General features: G+C 31.2%; 1 protein-coding gene across 1 annotated transcript; it reads left to right on the top strand.

Moving 5' to 3' along the window:
* The first annotated feature begins 165 nt into the window (after positions 1-165).
* On the top strand, positions 166-7,453 carry mRpS7 (mitochondrial ribosomal protein S7). The gene is made up of 5 exons (XM_088230398.1): positions 166-501; positions 2,002-2,193; positions 3,032-3,266; positions 4,067-4,278; positions 7,370-7,453. The coding sequence occupies exons 1-5, from the start codon at positions 446-448 to the stop codon at positions 7,377-7,379; spliced, it is 705 nt and encodes a 234-aa protein (XP_088086524.1). The 5' UTR covers positions 166-445; the 3' UTR covers positions 7,380-7,453.
* Positions 7,454-22,262: the final 14,809 nt, after the last annotated feature.

The following is a 22,262-nucleotide window of genomic DNA, read 5'->3' on the forward strand; positions in this document are numbered from 1 at the left end:
TACGTCTTCACTGTTTCGTTTCTTTTATATATTTTTAAATATCACCATGAAAAGGTTATTTGACCTATCCGAATTTAAATTGACATCAATTAAAAGATAACTCATTACAAATTAAATATACGATTATATACTCTGATCAACCAAAACCGACCATGTTGGATCGACAGAAGAAGAAAATATCTGGCACTAGGAGGAAAGAGAAAATTAGTTTTGTGGGTGTCGCCGCTTCTTTATGATTTTAACATTTCATCTAAGATTTCTAATTTCCTATGATTAATTGTCGTCAGTTGCAGCGTATAGTCTCTGGTCAGACAATTAATCTGTGGTTGTCAGAAAAAAGTAGTCGGAAAAGTGACCGAAATGAAGGGTTAGGTTTTCAGTTTTCATACAAGTGATATTTTAAAGAATACAAAATATAGTTCTAATTTTTTTATCTGCAATTAAAATGGCAGTCAATATTATTCGGAGATGTGTTTCGCAGTCGCGAAAATGTTTATCTTTGTGAGTTACATATAAATATATTTATTCCCGTTTATCCCCGAATATAGAATATTATAATAAAATGTGTAGGAACCTAATTCTGCTTTCCACCTTCAGTGTTTAGTATACTTTTTCATTATATTTTATTTGTAATTCAATACAAGTATATAGTAAAATTGCTGATGCATATCAAAACAAATAATATTCGTGTTCTCAAAGTTTGTTGAATACCAGTATTTCAGAATTTAATTTTGATGTCTTCGGCTACTTATTTAACGCCTAGAATAGTTTAAATGTTATTGAAACCAAGCCAAAGTACGCTCACTAAGCAGGCAACAGTTTGTGCCGATAATAGGTTATTTTATTCTGTAAAATTTATATAGCCGCATTTTTGTGAACATCACCTCAAGGGCGTCGCACAATAAACGCCCCGCAGCTACGAAGCGCATGGGTGGTTGAAAATATATACCCTATTTACAGTTGAAAGATAAGATAGATACAATTTTATAGTATATTTCAATAATGTATCAAAAATGATCCAGATAAGCTGCAGTTTGAGTACCAATGCGGTGCCCTATGCATCACTGTTATATCCCTATGATATTTTCCACTGTAAAAAATTTACATAGCTGTGTAACTTTATTTTATTTAATAAACTCACAAACAGAGGCCATTTTTAATGTATGTAAAAAAAAAAATATATATGTGCTAACATAAGTTAACAGTCAATTCTGCAGTATGGAATTATAGGCTGGGGAGGAGCTTATAGGACAAACTTAAAATCACTCTCTATTATTCAAAAAAAGATTGCAAAAATAATTCTTAAAAAGCCCAGAACTTACCCATCAAAACTAGTATTCGAAGAACTTAATATAACAACAATTGAAGAAATTTTTAAAAAGCCTCTATCTTACAAACTTTTAAAGAAAAAACAATTGAAGTGCAAAATTCAAGTAACTCTAGATTTTCTAATAATTTAATTTTGCACAGATGTAAAACAACAGCAGCGTTAAACCATTATACGTACATAGGTAAAAAAAACTTTAATAAACTTCCGGAAAACTTAAAAATTATCAAACTTTTAAAACTAAAATTAAAAAACATTTAAGACTCACCCCTTCCTAGACTCCATACCAAAGAATGTTTATTTTTTATCTTTAATTTACCTTGTTTATTTTTAATTTTAATTTACTTTGTTTTAATTTACTTTGTTTATATAAATAAAAAAAAATGTGAAACGAACTCCCTCTCTAAACACAAGTATCTACTTTATTAGAGAGGTAGAAACGTTATATATAAGATGTTCTGTATATTTACCTATTTTGTATTTCAAAAATGTATTTTGTAAAAAAAAAATATTCAATAAAAAAATATTCAATAAAAATAAAAATAGAAAATAAAATAAAAAGCAAAAACTGATAAATCTAATTGACAAACATTATGAGATCCAGGTTGATTAAAGGTTAGGAATTTATTGTATAAAAATGACTTATTGAAATTATGTTTCTGGCTCGTTTCTAGAACATCCGTTGTCGCGAACACCCAGAAAAATGGCATGGCGGTTTTTGCACCTTATTACATAAGTCCTATGTTCAAAAAAGAGGAGTTGAATGAATTGTTTCGATCGGGAGAAGCTTCTAATCTCGCAAACTTGCCAGTAAAACCACCTTTGGTGCACGAATCATGCTCACAATACTATGACGAAGTAGCTGGGTTAGTATTTTTCAGTAGTTAAAACATTTTTTTCTGTATGATGTATAAGTCTCCTTTGCTTTGGATCCCGCAACTGAACTGAGTAAAAAATCGAGTTTTTCTTCTAAAACTAAATACTCTATTATTTTTATTGTATTCAAATGTTTGTAGACTAATACTAAAATTGAACACTCTTAGGATTTTATCTAAGAAGACCAATATTTCAACAGAGATGAAGGAAATAACTTCATAGTAGATATCTCAGATGAAAGATGACATCTGTTGACATTCAAAAATTAAGAAATTGCTCATAAAAAAAAATAGCTTTATTCCACTTTTATTTATAATTTTTACCAGTGACTGGGTTTTGTCGTGACTGACATTGCCAGATTGGTCTGGACCCACTACACATACATACTCTAGAAAATTTAATTGTCGCTGGACTGGCACCTGAAGCATAAGACTGATCATCTTACCTTCATCTAACTTTTTTTTATCAAGATACGCTGGGATTGGTGTACCAATGCAGTGCCCTATGCACCATTAGGTGCGGAAAGGGAATGATGGTGATGATGATGAGTATTGGATTTAACCTGATAGGGAATTTATCACCAATTGATATATATTTCAACAGAATCTCTTTGAGAAATGTAGATATTCAAACATAGGCAGACAATGGTGAATGTTACTGTGTTTTACCAACCAATCAATGGCACGTCACTTCAATGCCTAGAGTTCCATATTTCCTTCACAATAAAGATTTCCATATCCGCTGAAATATCTATCAATATGATTTAGATTGATTTTTTACAATGCCATTTAGATATTGTGTGTGTAATCAAATTGTTTTAATTTTTAGTCAATTCACAAATTATATAATGAAAATGGGGAGAAAAAAGCTTGCCAGACAACTTTTGGAAAAATCGTTTGAGAATATAAAGCGATCACAGATAGAAAGATTCCATTTAGCCTCCACGCAAGAGGAAAAAGATTTGGTTGAATTGAATCCTAAAGTGATTCTTCATAAAGCGATCCTGAATTCTCAACCATTGCTCCTGCTGGTGCCCATTAAGAGAGGAGGTGCCACGTATCAGGTGAGGAGTAAATTTGTATAAATATAAATCCTCTACAAGCGCAAAGCATCATCCTTTGATGGTCCTCTTCATCTTTGGGAACTGGAAAAAGTCTCAGGGGGTTAAGTCTGGTGAATACTTTGGCTGAGCGCTTTAATGCAATTTGTTTTTTTATAAAAAACATTGCAAACAAGGCATGAGTGGGCGCGCGCACAAATTTTCCATCCGAGACATGTCCAAAATGTCAGTGGTAATCAATTCGCATGATCTGTACTGGATACCAACTTCTTATACCTACTCTCTAATTGTGATTTGGTGATTGGCAAGCAAAATTTGTTTGATTTTGTGAATGATGTCATCAGTAGTCAATGTTCTTGGCCGCCCACACCTTTCATCATCTTTAATGTCTTCATGTTCCTATTTGAAATGATTATACCACTCATAAACGGCTGTTTTCTTCATGGCAAACTCTCCATAAGCGATCTTCAACATTCCAACCACAGCATCGTATTTTATTTTGTTTTTAACACAAAAATTAATATAATTCCGTAATTTTTGCCCTAGAAAAACTTGTAAATTGGACCAAGACGCTCCTTACTCTTGGCATTATTGGAAATTTATGTGCGCGTATTTGTGTGCTAGTACTTGGACATACTCAAATGGTATAGTTCTCATTTTTTGTTTAAGACAATCATTAGATTTCCAGTGTCCATTCTTAAGCCTAGACATTCATATTCTTGTCTCCGAGAGATTCTCCAACTTTATAATATTTGTCAATCATCTATCCATTTGTGACAGGTTCTAATACTTTGCATTTTCAGGTCCCTATTCCGATATCCGACAAAAAATCTCGATACGTTGCGCAGAAGTGGATTTTAGAAGCGACATTTGACCGTCATCGTCGCCATACCCCCTTTACGGATCAGCTGTCCTGGGAACTACTGGACGCTGCCAACAATAGAGGGCGTGTCATCAAACGGAAACAAGATCTCCATAAACAGTGTGAAAGCAACAGAGCTTATGCCCATTATAGGTCAGTATATTTTTATTTCACTTGTAAAATCCCTGAACGAGTGTTTTTGACTATGACTAGGACATCTAGTGGTGATTAGTCTGTCCTACGGTGTTCTGGTTAGTGTGTTTACCTACCATGCCTAGGAGTCCCGGAGTCAATTCCTGGTAATGTCAGCGTAAAATACTTAGTTATTTTCTCACTAATATTTCAGTCTCTGAACTAAAATCGCCTGTCGGGTGAGATTGATTATCTTACCTTCATGTATATATGCTCCATTAAGTTGAAATAGTGAAATTAATACTCACATATTTCGCAAAACCCACCAGTATCACATACTTATTATGGATTTTTTAACTATGCACGTGTTAAGCCATTATAATTAACATAGGAAAAAAATAAAGTGAATTAAAAGAAATAATTACAAATTATACGATAACAATATTAAAAGTCGCATATATAGCTCAGAAATTCTGATGGATGTAGGTTTGTTCGTACCTGATAACTATCTTCGACAAAGACAGCATCGATTGTTTTACCTACAGCGATGCAGAACCAACCTGCCAATGGTTATGCCGGTTGGTAGAGCAATCTTGCTACTTAATCGCATCGCCTCGGATGTCAACATATTTCACGACAGTAGGCCTTCCCTTAGGAAAGCACTTTCTAACTTTTAATTATTCTTTTTACATTTTGTTATATTATTTTAATAACATAACTATCTACTGTAATTTGTGATCTATTATTGTATTTAGAATGAATTGGGTCTTTTTTCTGTAATGTTCTAAATATCTGAATAAATAAATGAAATGAAAATAAAATGAAAATAAATAAAATATTGGAAAATGAAAATAGTTTATTGTGATTTGCTTAAAAGTAAATAAAGGTTTCAGAGGAAATAGGGTTTATATGTATCATAAAACACTGGCCAAAATTTTTATTTAAGTTTTTGGAACTACTTAGGGCAGGTTGATTGATCATTATAGTAGGGCCAATTTAATAGGTCACATTTGACATTTGTCAGTTTTAGCTTCATAGTAAGGTGACCTGCTTAAAAACATCGATTAAAGTAAATGAATCGATTCAGACTTCAAACAAAATATATGTGAATTGAATTCAGTTGCTATGAAAAAGTACATATAGGTACTGTTATTTTATTTTAAAAATTATAAGTCGAATCCCTGTCCCATTATCATTTTCTATCGTAAATTTAAGGAACAAAATAAGATAAGTACATAATTTAACAAAACTATCAACATTAGATTTTTCTGGGTAACATCCCTAGTTTCTTCTATTTTTAAATTCTACCTCATCTCTGTAGGAATATTGATAAAAAAATATATACCTACTCCCCCTCGGGAGAAATCCAGATTTGTGTATGTACAAAAATACACATACCAAAAAATAATGTTGTGTAATAAGATCTGGTCAAAATATAAGTATAAATAAATTGCAGAATCATCTGCAGGCGATTACTAGTACTTAATTTAACTCGGAAGAGTCTTAAATACATAAAAATAAAGTAATATGCTAATTAAAAATACTTAACTTCAATATCAATACATAGATGGTGCTCCAACACGCTAGTGAATGGTTTCTCATTTAATAAGATATATACAAGAATCAAAATGTTACCCGTGTCGATATTCGCTAATAAGCGGAATGGGGAATGTTGTAAAACGTAAAGTGGCCACTCAACCCAGCCAATGACAGGTCATAAGCCCTGTAAACGCTCGAATATCGATAATCCTGAATTTGAAAAAACTCTACCTCATCTCTGTAGGAATATTGATAAAAAAAAAAAAACATCCCTAGTGTTTAAAAAGAAAAAGGGTTCACTGATGCAACATTATAACGACGTTAAGAAAAGAAAATCTTTATTATGTTTAGAATGGTTTATTAGTGAAAGTAAATTGTAAAATTACCTTCTTCTGTCATTATTACAATAAATATGTAATCGTAATTGAAAAAAGTTAAGCAATTGTGCAGTTTTAAATTCGAAAAAATAAATAATATTTTATTACCGCTCTTACAAGGTTATGTTGTTGAATTTTGATGAAATGTCAAATGTGACCTATTAAATTGGCCCTACTATAGTAATAGTTGAAAATCGAAAGTAATAGTACCTACCTCACGAAAAATTTTAATATTTTTTGTATGAAAAAATAGTACTTTTGAAAACTTTGATTTAGTTTATTTTATTTACACATCACATCGGTATATATATATTCACTAATGTATCCCAAATTCCACGAAACCAAAAGCCCTGTTGAGTTGAGATACAGCGTAATGGGAAGTGGAAACATACATTTTAAAAATAAAATAAAAAAATTCCATATCACTCACTATCTGAATAACGCGCACCACTGTTTGTGCACCATAATACAGTAAAACTCCAATTATCCAGATTAATGACTGCTAGATTTTATTGCTTTTGAAATAATACGGCGAATCGGAATCACATTAAAAACTTGGTTTAACATGTCCAGCAAAGTTTGCACAATTGAAATAAAATTTAAAACTTCTTTTTTATTTTTTATTTCCTGATAACGATTTGGATATTTGGCAATACGGATGATTGGAGTTAAGATAAACGGAGATCTACTGTATTATGATTAAAAATATATATATATATATTACTTTTGATTATTAATTACTACTTTTTGTCAGCCTCGTGGTGTAATGCTCAGTGCGTTTGCCTACCGTGCAAGAGGTCTCAGGTTCGATTTCCGACATGGTTGATATGAAATATCTATTTAAAGGGATGTTTTTACACTAGAATATTTCATAGTCCCTGGACTGGAACCTGTAACGTAAGACTGATTATCTTACTTACATGTAACAAAAAAATGATCAAGATGCGCTGCAATTGGTGTACCAAGTGTGGAAAGGGAATGACGATGATGATTAATCAAACAACTCTGCCTTGATGGTCACTCGGGTTTTTTGTGTTACTATTCTAAATTTAATTTTTTGGTTAAATGATATTATGTAGTCCAAAGCAAAACACAAAAAATGACGAATACAAAAATAAGTTCAATTGTTTTTATGCTTATGAACCGGTTAGTTTTATAAGATATATGTATTAATCACTTAATATTTTATTTTTCAGGTGGGGTTAAGATGATTAGAAAATATTTAAGTTCAGCATCAAACATAAAATTGTAACATTAGAAAAATAAAACTTTTACAGAAATATATGTTCTTTTCTTATTTTTTAAACCTATGTATTTGGATGTTAAAGTTATCTTGGAGCCTGTGTTAATTATTTTAGTTCACAAACAATGAAAAATACAACAATCATAGATTTTTTTTTTTAAGAATCAGAATATAAGTATTAAAAAAATACTGCAATAATCCCAATTGTTAAAAGGTAAACATTTGTGGAAACTTTTTTCTCATGGGATTAATTCATATGGACACATAATAATTTATAAAAAAAAACTTGATTGGACTGTAGTTGAGGGTTTGAAGTAAACTTTATTTAACTAGCATACTGGGACACTTTTGTTGTTGAATGATTTTTTTAGGGAACAACATCTCCTACCATATAATTATTCTAGTTTCATGTAGACGCACATCATAAACGTTAAAAAAAAATCGTTTAAAATCAAACTGAATACTGAACATGTTTGGGTGTGAAAATATTTTATTATTCAAAGATTTGATTATTTTTTATGATTTTAAATTTAAAACTTTTAATTCTATTATAGTTTTTTTTTTATATGATTATGCAGTTTTTTAGGATCCCCTGCCAAAAGATTCAGTTGATAGTTACGCGGTATTGCAGTATCACTGGTATTATGTAATCATGTGGTACAAAGAAAATTGTTTTTTTTTTCTCTAAAAATCTATTTGGATAAATTAGGTTTTTATAATTTTAAACAGTAGAACTCCGTTTATTTAAAATCCAGTCATCCGGATTGCCAAATATCCAAATCAATATTAGGAAATAAAAAAATAAGGAGATGTTATAATAAATAAAAAGGGGCATTGGCGGCCAGTACAGTAAGTTCTTACCTTGATTCCAATTCACCATATTAATTCAAAAGCAATAAGCGATCTTAGAGTAAATTTTACACTTTCTTTCAATTCATTGCCTTAATTTTATGATCAATCCAATCACCCGGATTTTTTGCATATTTGGATAACGTCTGGTACTTATTAATTCCTATAATTGTAATTTTACTGTATTTAATTTACAGCTCTTCTTTTTAACTCGAAAACATTACCACCGAGTAGGCACCTACTTTTACGGAAAATCAAGTATTAGTTGGATTAGTTGATCGCTAGATGTCACTGGCGTATAGAAACCACGTGCTCACCCGCATGATTAAAACAAAAATGGTCTGATAATTTTCCGACCGAAATTTGTTCTCCTCTGCGCATGACGACACTATCGATAAAACTACCGCAGAAATAATATTTGCAGAAATCATGCTTAACGAGGTTTTTGGCGAAACTACGTCATCAACACAAATCGACAAAATTATTTAAAAGTTTTGCAACTGCCTATCTGCGCATTACCATGCGTTTTTCATGGGCTTTGCTTTACACACACACTCATATTATTCGTATGTGATACGTCAGAAATGAGAAAAACTGAAATGTCAAAGTCAGTTAATGTTTGGTTATTTGTCAGGTTGTGTTCTTCGCGCGGCCGTGATCTTGAAAAGAGAAATTGATTTGCATTTTAAAATGTTGTGTGAAAATGCTCAGTGATTTTGGATTAAAGCGTTCCAACAACCCTGTTTCAGGTAAATGTCTAATAGATATATGTTTTATTTATATTTTTCCATTCTTCTTACGGTCGATAACAATTAATTTGCGCCATTTAAGTCGAAACCGTGACTAACATTCCCAAAAGAAGACGCGGGTATTGCTCATTACAAAGTTTTATAAATTATCAATTCCTGGAAGACCTCGAATTTAAAATTGTTGATATTACATAATTTTCCCGAAAAATCGCCATGACGCCGATGTTCCCTTGGGTTTACATTGAGCAAGATACAAAATACAAATCTGTAAATATTTTTTTATGATAATGATATTTTTATTATGCTGTCTTTTCGTTTTTTTGTTTAGATAAACGTATTTAAAAAATTAAAATAGTTTTTAAATACGAGAGAATAATTTCATACTAATCAAAATGCCCTTTCTTGTGATTTATTTTCATATTTTGACGAGTATAATTAAATTTCGGTAAAAAAATAAGTGTCGTAAAATGCTGCTGAGGAAGTTCGGTGTTTTTTTAAATTTATTTTTTAGTGTCACAAAATAAATCATTTTTTTAATTAACGTAGTAGCGCTATGATTTTTTACAATTTGCAATTTTTAAAATTAATTTTTAAAAATATGTTTTTGGAACCAACACAGTCATAGTTTTAAACAATACATACAGAATAGCTTCAAATAACAAGACCAATTACGAGTTATATATCGGTACAAAAATATAAAAAAAACAAAACGTACAGTTCGCTAGGGGTGAAAGAAAGTGGGATGGGAAAATATGGAAGAAAAAGAAGAAGGAAGAAGAAAGAGCAATCAATAATAAAACAATGCAAAAAGAAATAAAAATGAATATAAATGTTCACATACAACATACATACATGCATATTTGAAATTATTCTGCCAGTTCTCGTCTGTCAGTTCTGCCGATTGGTCAGTTAACTTCCCGGAAACAGGAAACCTATCACAATAACGCTGTATGATTGGTTGATTTCGGAGAACCAGCGATGTCGTTTAATGTAGTTCCATTTTATTCAAATCATTTTTATAATTTTTTTCATACATTTCCGATAAATTACACCAAATGCTAAAATTTGTACCGCGCGTAAGATTTTTTTATATATTTAATTTCATGTAGCACTGAACTTCTTTTCATTCAAAAGTGCATTTGGTGGTTTATAAACAAGTATCTCAATCACAAATAACTATCGACGTGCTAATAAGCGACGTGATAACAATTTCTCCCCATGGTGGTTTATCGTATTCGCGATCATAATGCAATATTCGTAAACACCTAATATTAAACGTCAAAATATTTACGTTTCGTGACGTATGTATAATACTGCTGCGCAATTACATATTTGAATTTCAGCGATGTAAATATGAAAAATATTCAAAAACTGCTATTTTTATATATTTATTTATTGTTTATCATGCTATTCATTGCATTTAGCCGGCGGCGGCGGTTGGCAAGCCAAATGTCAAGAAAAGCAGTCGCCATAGTAATTGTTATTTTATTTTCATTTTTTTTAATTAGATTATCTGTACTATTTTGCAAATGCAATATATTGTATTATTTTTTATAGTAAACGCCGATTTTTCGCCAATGAACTGTATTTATTTACGAGGAAAACAAAAAAAAACCGACACGAGCGTTGACTTAGAGATCACACCCGCGTTGACTTATGACTGCGATAACTTAAGCACGTTCATTATTGTTCATTGTGATCGCTCAAATGCTTAGCTTATTTTTACGCACGTCGATAGTTATTTGTGACTGAGCTATAGGAGTGGCCAACTGATCAAACCCGAGGTCTACTTGTTATTATCTAGTGTCCGTGCAATCGACCAATCATAATTTCCCTACCAGCACGCAGTGGTGCATAAGGCACTGCATTGGAAAAAGGGGCAATGTATCACCAGGTGAGGGACGGGACACCTTGAGGAGTTTTATCGTCGCATGGGCAGCTGTCGATCTCAGAGAGCTTAAAGCGATGCAGGTAGCTCATGCACCCACCATGACCCGTAAGCATCTGGGTGAGCTCGTAGCCAGCATTCTGTATTTTTCTGGAATTATTGCCACGGAAAATGGTAGGGAAAAACATTTTAGTTATACTTCCGGTAGTCTCACTCAAATAACGATCGTTCCAGAGTTGAAGGGTCCCGCTTCTAATTTTCCTTTTGGCAAAGCTGAGCGGGAAATCGGCGAAATCGGGGGCTGTCTTTTTGAGCGTAGCCTCCCGAGCCTTTTCGTCATCCTTTTCGTTGCCAAGGATTCCACAGTGTCCCCGTATCCAGCCGATGTACACGTCCCGGTGTCTGCATCGTAGCTCCTGGATATCTGTTCTTATGCCCATTACAATAGGGTTGACCGAATTTCGGTCAGTTTTTGCTTGGACTCCAACAGTTAACATTGTTTAAGATCAATAATTTTAAATACCTACCCTTTCGATTAGACATAAACTTGCTCGTTAGTTATTTTCGCGCAGTGAAGGGTTAAATGAACGTAGTTATGCAGAAAGCAGCCACGTATGACAGTGATGACATACACATATACGATATACGTATATGGATAATAATGAAAATACAGTTTTTATACAGTTTTGATACAGTTTTTGTATGAAAGCGGTCTGGCTATTTTAAGCAGAACATAGAATTGACCTTACTGCATCCGATAACATCAATATACCATTTTTTGGAAATTGTGGACTGGCTGCTTTCTGCATAACTACGTTCAAATGTGGTAATCACTAATAACGCAATAATAATAATAATTACGACGACATAGATAGCTCTTGCGATGATTAAAAACGCTTAACAATTGAAGTTTTATAATAATCGGCCATTGTGCAACGCACCTGTATCATAACATAAATATCTTCCTCAATATTTCAAATAATTAGAATGACATAACAAATTGCACTTTCCGTACTTTGACAAATCCTGCAAATTATTTTCAACTCTTAATTTTTTCCATTTATTTAACTATTTTTATTTATTTCATCGATGTATGAACACATAACCGTACCTTAGAGGATAAAACACGGGAATCCACATTTTACTGTTTTGAAGTTAAAAATGCAGAAATTATCTCGTCATAAAAATGCGTTTTTTAAAGTTGAAATGAAAATCTGAAGCCCACTTTGTTTTAGTGCAAAAAAATCAGTAGTCCCGGATACGCTATTTTAATATGTACTTTTATTGAAATGAAATTTAAAAAAAACCTAGTTTTTATCAATATAATTGCTATTTACTCGTTTGAAAAGTTTTTTGTGTTTTTCTCGAATTTCGTGGATTTTTCGAGTTACGGCGGTTTCCGGATTGCAAGTCATTTTATTCATTGGTAGACCTGCGTAGATCGACTTTTAAAAACTATATTTTACGTCCAACCTGCCAGGAATCAAACTCAGGATCTCAAGCATGGTAGGCGAACGTGCCAGCCACTGCACTAAGAGACGTATGTACTTATCTCACTTCGTTTACTTTTGGAGGATTTAGCCGAAGCACTGGTCCAGGGTCCTTGTTCTATTTCTCACACATAACTGTATTCTTTATCCGCACTGACATACAGTTTATGCTAACGGTAAATATTTTCTACCTAGTTATGTACATATTGAAAAAAATGTATAAGGAAAAAAAGTAGAAAACGGTTTTATTGTAAGCACTGACGTATTTTGTTATTCCCTTCCAAGCGCTGTATCTTAAAATTAACAAACACGAAAAAAATGTAATTATATTATCTTATTTTATACATTATTCCCCTTGGTAACTCATTACCATAGCTACGATACTAGCTGTCCGTGTTTTTATTTACTCTTATGTATATTAACGTGTTGGTGTTTGTCCGTGTACCAAGTAAACACTATTTGCAAACTTTCTATCACACACACATAAACAAATTGTGAAAGACCTAATTAAAATGAAAACAAAAACACTTTGTTTTTAACAACTTATTATTTTCTTTTTAACCATTATTAATTACCTCAAATACCTCGGAGTTCGGAGTATATGTTACGGAAAATGGCAGCTTTCAAAAAGAACTGGGAGTGCGGCTAGGAATATCAGGCGTCACATTCAACAGTATGAAGTCTGTCTGGAGATCGAATATTTACTCGGTGAAAACCAAATGTCGCCAATATAACACCTGCATAACACCTATTCTCCTCTATGGATGCGAATCGTGTTTTCTCACTAGGGCTCTAAACAGCAAAATACTGAGATTTGAGAATAGGTGTCTCAGAAGAATCTTGGGTGTGCGGTGGTTTGACTTTGTGCGGAATGAAGTAATAAGAGAACAGACGCAGCAAACTCCGGTGGCATTTGTTATCCTTCTTAAGGCTGTCTTGTAAAACGAACGCAAAATTAGGAAATCATACGATTTTGCCATTTTAAAACGAATGTTTTTTTTTAATCGCGCAATAATAAAAAATATATATATAAATTAGATTTTTTTTTTAAAAAGGTATTTCTGTTAGTATACTTAAAAGTTTTATGTAACTAAAATATAATTACTTTTAGACAGGCAGATTACGCCATTTCAAATTTAGACTAAACTTAGGTATCTGGGATCTCATTAAGGACTAAGTATTGAACTAAAATTTGTTGTAATAATTTAAAGTTAATAAATTGACCATGAAAGTGGCCGAAGCCAAATTGTAATTTTTAAAAGAAATACAAGCATTTTAAATTACATACATTTTTGTGACATTTTCCTTTATTTCTACTTAAAATTATGCCTTCGGTAATACTTTAAAAAAAAAGTTGTAATACTTTAGTTAAAACTTTTTTTTATAGAATTGTATTATCTTTTTTTAAAAAAGGAAGATAATTCTGGTTGTAATATTCAATTTAAAACCATATCTTATTGACTTTTTTATGACCTTCAGACCAGCCCTTACCGAAAACGATTATTATATTGTTTTGGAATATTACAACCAGAATTATCCAGACTACAGCCTTAATATTATTTTGTTTTAATTTGTGCACACGTACCTTTCTGTAACAGGAAAATATTAAATTTATTAATATAGGTATGATATTTGTGTGTGCAAAGTTCAATTTTTAAATTATTGCCAATTACTGTTTTCTTCCTAAGATATGTCTATATTAATCATATTTTTTAATCCAGTAAGAAGACTAATAGCGCAGAACCATACGTATTTATCATACGATGCATGTTCAGAAAGTAAGTGTACCAGATTTTTATATATTTTTTAGAAAAAATATATTTGAAAAGAAAATACAGTATATTGTTGATACACCTTTTGCGAGTTTTTCCACATAATCGCCATCCCGCTCAATGCACGTGGTGAGCCGTGGCAGAAGCTTCTTCATGCCCTCCCCGAAGAACCATCCCACCAGCTTCTTCCCAACTTTAGTACCTCTTTCTGCATATGTGCCTTCAGGGAGGTGAAAATATTTATTTATGAATTCATATTTTTTCTCTTACAAACTGTAATTAATAATAAAAAAAATATGGATTAGCCGTGCCGAGAACACTTTACAGTATACTTAAAAAATAGTAATTTACATTTGAGAATAAACAAAGAAGACTAACTTAATAAACAGAGATAATTAACAAAATGTTCAGACAGTTTTAAACGCTACGTATTTATGTTAAATAATTTTTGTATATCTATATTATTATATTACAATACGCACAATGAAAGAACAAAAACCTAACATAAGCTACAAGCTTGTGGAGCAGTTGATTCAATATTAGTTTGGGCGAATGAGACAATCCATTTTACTTCTACCTAGCGCCACTATCCATTTTTTATAGCCTTTTTGAACAATTTCTCGTTATTTATTGCTTTAATAGATAGTGGAAGTAGGTTATAGATTTTAATTGAATAATATCCAAAATCCCTTTGTCCGAAAGTGTTATTAGTTTGTATTTGTTTAAGTTGTTTTTGTGTTGAGGATCTAGTGATTATATTATTTGTATGTGATGTATTGTAGGGGTTATGTCTTTCATTTGAGTGAGAGTAGTTTTTGAATCTGTAAGTGAGTATTGTTTTAGCGTATAATTGCTTTGGTGTCATAAGTTGTGATTTGTCGAATATTTCTTCAGTAGATGTCTGTATAATGATGGATTTTTAGCAACAAATACACTATTTTAAAACTGTGTCACTCGCACCACCCCATCCGACTATGATAATCTGAATCTTAATTTCTGAACATGCCTCGTATAACACAAAAAATACACGTTTTAGCTTCATAGAACACTATAAAAATAAGTACCATAATATATTAACGAAATGCTGGAAAAAAAATCACACCATAAGGAAAAAAAAAGATTTTTTATAAGAAAGAAATATCTTACGTAACAGAAGATAAAATTCTTGGCATTTGTAGCCGCTGCTTAAACAGGGGTGAGAAGATCTCCACCCTCCATGGGCTTAGATAAGCTTATTGTTGGATCTTTTCAGGCGTTTTCATAGGCTCCAGGCTCTTTTGCGAAGTAGGGCAGCGATGGAGTTTACCATTCCAGCCGTAAACATTTCCGTGTATTCATTTAATATACTGTTGAACAAACATTTGTTAACAAACAGTATGGTCTCTTCAATACTCCAAATACATTTTAAGGATTGAAACGATTATTTTTTTAAAAATGAATTTTGACTGTCGATAAAATGTGCATTTTAATGACTACGAAGGAATGCAGTATATCACAGAATCGATACCTTGCAATCGAGAAGAATCATCACTGATATCCTCTTCCTTTACAAAATATTTGATAACAACTGCCCTCATGGCATATCAAGCACAATCTTCACATATCTTTTCCCAGAATCCTAAATTTTTATAACAAGTTTTTTCTGAAATCCATGTTTATTTTCTCACTCTAAACAACTATAAATAAAATGCTAGAGCTTTTATTGCAAATAATAATTATAATTCAATCCTGTTATTGCTTAATAATAAAGATAAAAATAGTTTATTAAATAATTCAGGGGATTACCAATTAAAATGCAATTCTTGTCCTTCATTTTACGTTGGAAGAACATCAAGAAATTGTGATATTCGTGTTAAAGAACATCTGAGGTGTCTTCACAATAATAATTTCTCTGAATTCGCAAATCACCTAATCAATTTAAATCACGACTTTAATAAAAATACTGGAGTTAAAATCTTATATACAAATAACAAAGGGTTAAAAGTAAATAATATGGAAATATTTCACATAAGAAAAGCTTTAAAAAATAATGTTCCTTTGATCAATAATCAAACAAACTTCCAATATAGTCCTTTATACGATGTTCCACTGTAATGGTCACCCTATTACACTGACAAAACGGTTTCGAGTTAACAGCAAAAAACTTTTTCTTTTCATATATATTTTATATTTGTGTTATTTCATTACTGTTGTATTTTTTTCTTTTTACAATTAAAGTGATACGGAGTGACTATACGCAAGTATGCTTTTGTTTCGCTTGGTATTTAGTCACATATAGAAAATTATAACTGGCCTATAATTTTGGCCTATTGGTGAACGTTGTATTTTTGTTGTTTTCTTAAAATAAATTAATGAAAATCCCTTTAGAGTCAAATCTTGTACATTTGTTTACAAAAATTAAGACTAAAACGCTCTGGTTTTGCATCTTATTTTACTATATTTATTTGTAGGATCTTGAAAACGTATGAACAAACTAATAAAAATGATTTTTGATAAAACGAACTACTTTGAACGACGTCACTAGTTCTTCCGAATCAACCAATGATAGAGAGTATTTTGATAAATTTTCGGTTTACGGAAAGCGAATTCACCAGTCAGCGAAGAAAACTTGTGATGTTGTCCGCGGAGTAATTTCAAAATTACAAAACTTAAAAAAAATCATAGGCCCTATACGATACAATTTTTTTTTTTTTTAAAGAGCTTAGATTAATAAGGAAATGGGATGGTTGATTTCATGTGAATAAATGCGTTGATTGTCTGTTTTTACAAATAAATAATTATATATTATATTTTAATAGAAAAGCAAATTGTGAATTAATTTTAGTTTATTTTATTACATCTTATATTTATTTATTTACACTCTTTATCAAAATACAATTCCATATTTCCATCAAATGTTCTTATTTTTTCTTTTCTTTTCTTGAAAAAATAAGACTTAAAAAAGTAGTTTCATATGTTTTACTCGATTATATATCTTTATTCTTATATTTCACTAAACTTAATCTTTATTATTACTTAAATTTATTTTACACACTTATTTTATAAAATTTATGAAAGATGGTGGAGTTCTTTAATTGAGGATATATATAAAGAATGTTAGTAATGCTTACTTAAAAATGTATGTATTTTATTTATCCTTGTTAAACCTCCAAATAAATAAAAATAATTTAAAAAAAACTAAAATTGGTAATGATTGAAATATATTAAACAATTTTGTAAATAGCAATACAAAAGAATATATACAACATAAAAAAAAAACACAAAATAAAGCCAAATCAGTTTTCCACATAAATACAATTATAAAAATCCAGTTCATTTAGTTTTTGTGTGTGAGGATGCGTGGGTAAGTGAGTGGAGTGTGGTTTTGGTAGGTATGTGAGAATATGTGTGTGAGTGTGTATGGGTGTGAGTGTGGGTTTATGGACAGGGTGAGTGTGTGTATGACATGAGTGAATAAAAACAACTTAAATTAATAATGTTTTTTTTTTTAATTATAAAGAAACATATTTTTTTTCATACAATAGTTTTTTAATTCTTGTTTTAAAAGTGAGTTTACTGCAGCTAAATATATCTATGATATTGAAAAATACATTATAATTACGCGCCAAGCGAATCAGTGGAGAGTTCTGTGCATAGTTGGTGCGAACTGTAGGTACATGGAAAAGAGAGATATTTCGAGTCTATCCGAATTTTTGTTCACATGAACTGGATTGAACCCATTGTAACATATGAATATTATGATATACATGAATATAACCCATTGTAACATATGAATATCAATAACCCAGGAAGTTATTAATATTCATATGTTACAACAGAAATTAAGAATATTTTATAGAAGGAAATATAGAACTGTATGCGTTCACAGGGTTTATCTTCATCTTTGTTGTAAAATATTAATATTAATAACTCACGAGGTGGTTGAATCAAGCTCTTGTCTACAAAAATTTGGATAGACTCAAAATAGTGTTGATAAAACCATCTGGTCCAAGAAGTATAAAATTTAAAAAACATTTTCGGGCGTAAACTAGTATGTAGGTGAAATAATTCGCTCAGAATGTCACCCGCATCAATGAGGATTCAATAAGTTCTTATACTAGTAAACTTACATGTTCAAACATAGGCAGAATGGTGAATGTTACCCAGTGCGTAAAGTGGCCACTTAAACCAGTCAATAAATGTACAAAAAATAATACTTAGAGGAATGCTTCGATGTCCCTCCGCTTTTCCATCTGAGACATTGTTTCAATTAATGAAGGAACTGGACAGTAGACATTTAAAAAAAAAAGAGTCATTGGCACATTTCTGGTCATTGTGTTACAAGAGGAGATCCCAGCAGAATGCTTGTACGAGGTTTTTCTGTAATTTGAATTATTTAATAACAAAAACACGAACGACTTTCGTTCAGAGATATTTATCTTTTTTGGCCCCAAGACTATTTCACGTCCTGGATGAACATATTAAGTTCTCTAAAACTAAAGCCGTTTCCAGGAGAAGTGTACAAGTTTGTATTTAATCTAAGGGAAGAGACAATTGCAGGAGATTGCTGCGATATATTACATAGATATATACTATTAAGCGTGTTGTCTAGGTGTTTATTAAAATACATATTTATTTAATGATATTTTATTTTTATTTTTGGGATTGTTTAATAATATTCATGCCTCTATTTTCCATTACGCTGTATCTCAACTCAACACAGGGCTCTTGGACTCATGGAGTTAGGGATAGGTTTTTTTTGTAAAATATATGTTTTTGTATAAATAAATAAAAAATACAAGTCTTAAGCCCTGTAAATGCCTAGACTTCTGAATTACCTTCAATAAAATATTCTTTATCTCTGTTGCAATATGTTAATAAACATATTATTGCTGAATCTAGTTCGGGCCAAAAAAAATGCATACTTACCTTAAAAAATGAATGTATTTGTTGATGAAATCAACATTATCGCGTATTACATCTTAAAACTATAAAATTACCATTTCTTTGAATTTAGTTCAGCCAGCGTGACGTAGAAAACATAATACGAGTATACACATACATATTATAATTCTAGGTATTTGAACATTGTTTTTGTGTCACTCTCTCGCAAATGCCTCCTCGAAATTGTTCGAAAAAGACAACTGCTCGTCGGACTGATTATGCCTCACTAAAATCGACAAATTCGACGTTTCGTTGTCCCCATTTCCGGACTTTAAAACTGAACCGATTTGGTCATTTTTTATAGGAGTAATTTCAAATAAAGAGAAATTTTCTGTATCGTTACCTTTTGCGTTTTTCAAAAATAGTTTTCATATTTGTGTACCGGACGTCCGAAGATGGCGGATTAAACCGGGCGCTTTTAAGGGTTTTTGGATGGTCCTAATTACCATAATAATATATTAAAAAAAAAAAAAAAGCAACAAGACAAATAAATATCAATGGTAAATATCTATAGTGTGTAAAAAAATCACTGCTGTAGTGCCGTAGTCCAGGGAGAAAATATGGGAATGCGTTTATATGAAGAAAAGTCAAACTGCGTTTCCTCTTAAGAAAAAGCTACGACTGAAATTTTCTAAAATTTTAAATCTAATTATTATAATGAATTCTCATTTTGACAACACACAAAAATATGATAAAATTTTGATGGTCCCTAAGAATAGTAATGTAGGTATAGTAGAACTTCGTTTATCCGAACTCTAGTCACCCAGATCGCCAAACGTCCGGAAATAAACAATAAATAAAATATTATAATACCAATAAAAGAAGGCGCTGGGGATCAGCGCGTTTCTTCGTCAAAGCAATTACTTTGCCGAGGTGCTATTCTGAATCTTCTCTTCTTCTTCTCCTAGAGAGTGATTAATTTGTGGATTTTTATTTCTTGCAAGCGTTTACACTTCGCTTCATATATGGCCCCGCTGATGATTATGATAAAACTTATAAATGTATAAAAACTAGTTTTCATTTTAAAAAATTGGGAGTTTGAAACGAGCACAAACAAAACGACTCGCAATTAAGGACCGTTTTCTCAAAGTGAAATTTCTACAAAAAAACCAAATGCGTTTTTTTTTTCAATGGGTTCTTCCCTGTGAGCTTTATTGATTGGTGAAATAAAACTTTAACAAAACGATATATACGCAAAGTTGTAGCGGTTCAAATATCGTGAATTTTTACAAAACGAAATAACTACACTACATAGAGTTTTCACAAAGCGGAACATCCACATATTTTTTTAGGGTTTTAAGTTTTTTTAAATCGAAATAAAATCACAAACAAAACATGATTTCGACCAAGAAAAAAGAAGCATAATAATAATAATAAAAGATTATTACTTGAAATATATTTTGTTATCACTTTATTTGTGCTATTATGTATGTAAAATAAATAGGAGGTAAATACCTAAATGTGTATATTTACCTAGGTACTTAGATATGTTAGTAGACATATAATTTCACAAAAAAACAGTTTAAAATGATTTCAGGCAAAAGTAAACTTATTTAATTCCCAACACAAATCAATTTTCCATACATTCCTATCACAAACATATTATGTAGATATTTATTTTTTGTGAAAATTCGTGAATTTAGAACATTTTTATAAATAATTTTACTGATTCTACATTGTTGATTTTTAGTACATGTGTAAGGATTTTATATATCTATTAAATGTAATTTTTATTTTATTTAAAATCGTAATAGTTTTATTTTTAACATGAAAAAACCTCCTGAAAAATTCACATTTTGTAGATATTTCGCTTTGTCAAAACGGTCCTCAATTGGCGACACGTCATTTTGACGTTACACGTCATGCCCGCCAAGTGCGCTTCTAAAAAACGTTGCGCACAAGTATGAGGCGGTAACGTGATACGTTCCATTTCATGAAATTGATATTTAAAAAGTAAAGTTACCTTCTTGATTATTGACAATTTTTTTTATTTTTATTATGAGTGAAACCGGTAGACCCATGGTTTTTAAAAGGTTTAGGTTTTTCGGGTATGTGAAGTTGAGATGAAACGGATATCCGATAAACCATCCGGTATCCGGCCTATCTGACCGGATACCGGATAGTAGCTGAATATCCGGCGGGTACCTAATATTAAGTTGACTGCGAAATTTTCACAAAATCAACGCCATTAAATTAATTTATTGATATCGAGCGTGTTTGAGAAAAATGGAGTGACCCTAATTATTTGAAAAACTTTATTTTGTCATAAAAACGTTCGTCAGTGTTCAGAGCACACACTCGAAAAAGAACAAAAAATATTTGATAATAATAAATATATTTGCTTGAAAAAAAAATGTGAGGGGTGAAACTACCCAAAACCATTAGAATTAATACGCATTTAATATATTTTTCATATTTCTTATTTTTTCGCGATAATATACTTGCTTGATTATTACTTTTACTCACATTATTCTTTCTTGCTTACCGTAACACTTTATTTACTTTGTTTGCTTTTCAGCATTTATTTTATTAATTTTTTGTTTTTCTTTTTCTGACTGTTTTTTCTTGTTTACCTTCATTATTATCATTTTTCTTTTACTTTGTATTTTTATATTTTTTCATTTTTTTTCTAAATTTCTAACTTTTCTAACTAATTTCACATCTTTCTTCTGCCTATTTTGTGTTTGACTTTTAAGTACTTTAGCATGCATTTTATTCTTTTTTGTAAATGCCCTTTGGGCGTAAATTAACAAAATAAATAAATTATTGAATTATAATAATAAACTTGTAAACCATATTAATATGCCATTCATGATCGATAAGTGATCGTTAAAAATATCATGAAAATATTTTAACAGCTTTTTATTTTATGGACTTTAAAATTTTTGTTTTTAACTATGAGAGAGATTCGAGTACCGGGTTTTAAAAAATGGCTAGATAAAGCTAAAGGGCTTCTCTAGTGAATTATTACTCCTAGGGTAAAACAGATAAACATGGCTAGAATGATTGGTTATGTAGAACGAGGACGACCAAGAAAGACGTAGCATGATCAGATAAACAACAATCTCCAGTCTGGTCATGTCAAAAGCAGACACAATCGAAGGGCATGTATGAATGTAGAAGAATCTAAAAATGTATGCGAGTATGTCAGGATGGACGTGTGCGACGTTCAATC

This window comes from Micrasema longulum, unplaced genomic scaffold, assembly GCF_059751315.1.
Source record: "Micrasema longulum isolate JH-2025_06_02 unplaced genomic scaffold, ASM5975131v1 h1tg000755l, whole genome shotgun sequence".
Lineage (NCBI taxonomy): Eukaryota > Metazoa > Arthropoda > Insecta > Trichoptera > Brachycentridae > Micrasema > Micrasema longulum.

Excerpts from the sequence above, each read along its gene's own strand:
- mRpS7 (XM_088230398.1), top strand. The coding sequence starts at position 446 with ATGGCAGTCAATATTATTCGGAGATGTGTTTCGCAGTCGCGAAAATGT. Across the intron at positions 502-2,001 it reads TCGCGAAAATGTTTATCTTT|AACATCCGTTGTCGCGAACA; the intron begins GTGAGTTACATA and ends GCTCGTTTCTAG. Across the intron at positions 2,194-3,031 it reads TACTATGACGAAGTAGCTGG|TCAATTCACAAATTATATAA; the intron begins GTTAGTATTTTT and ends TTTAATTTTTAG.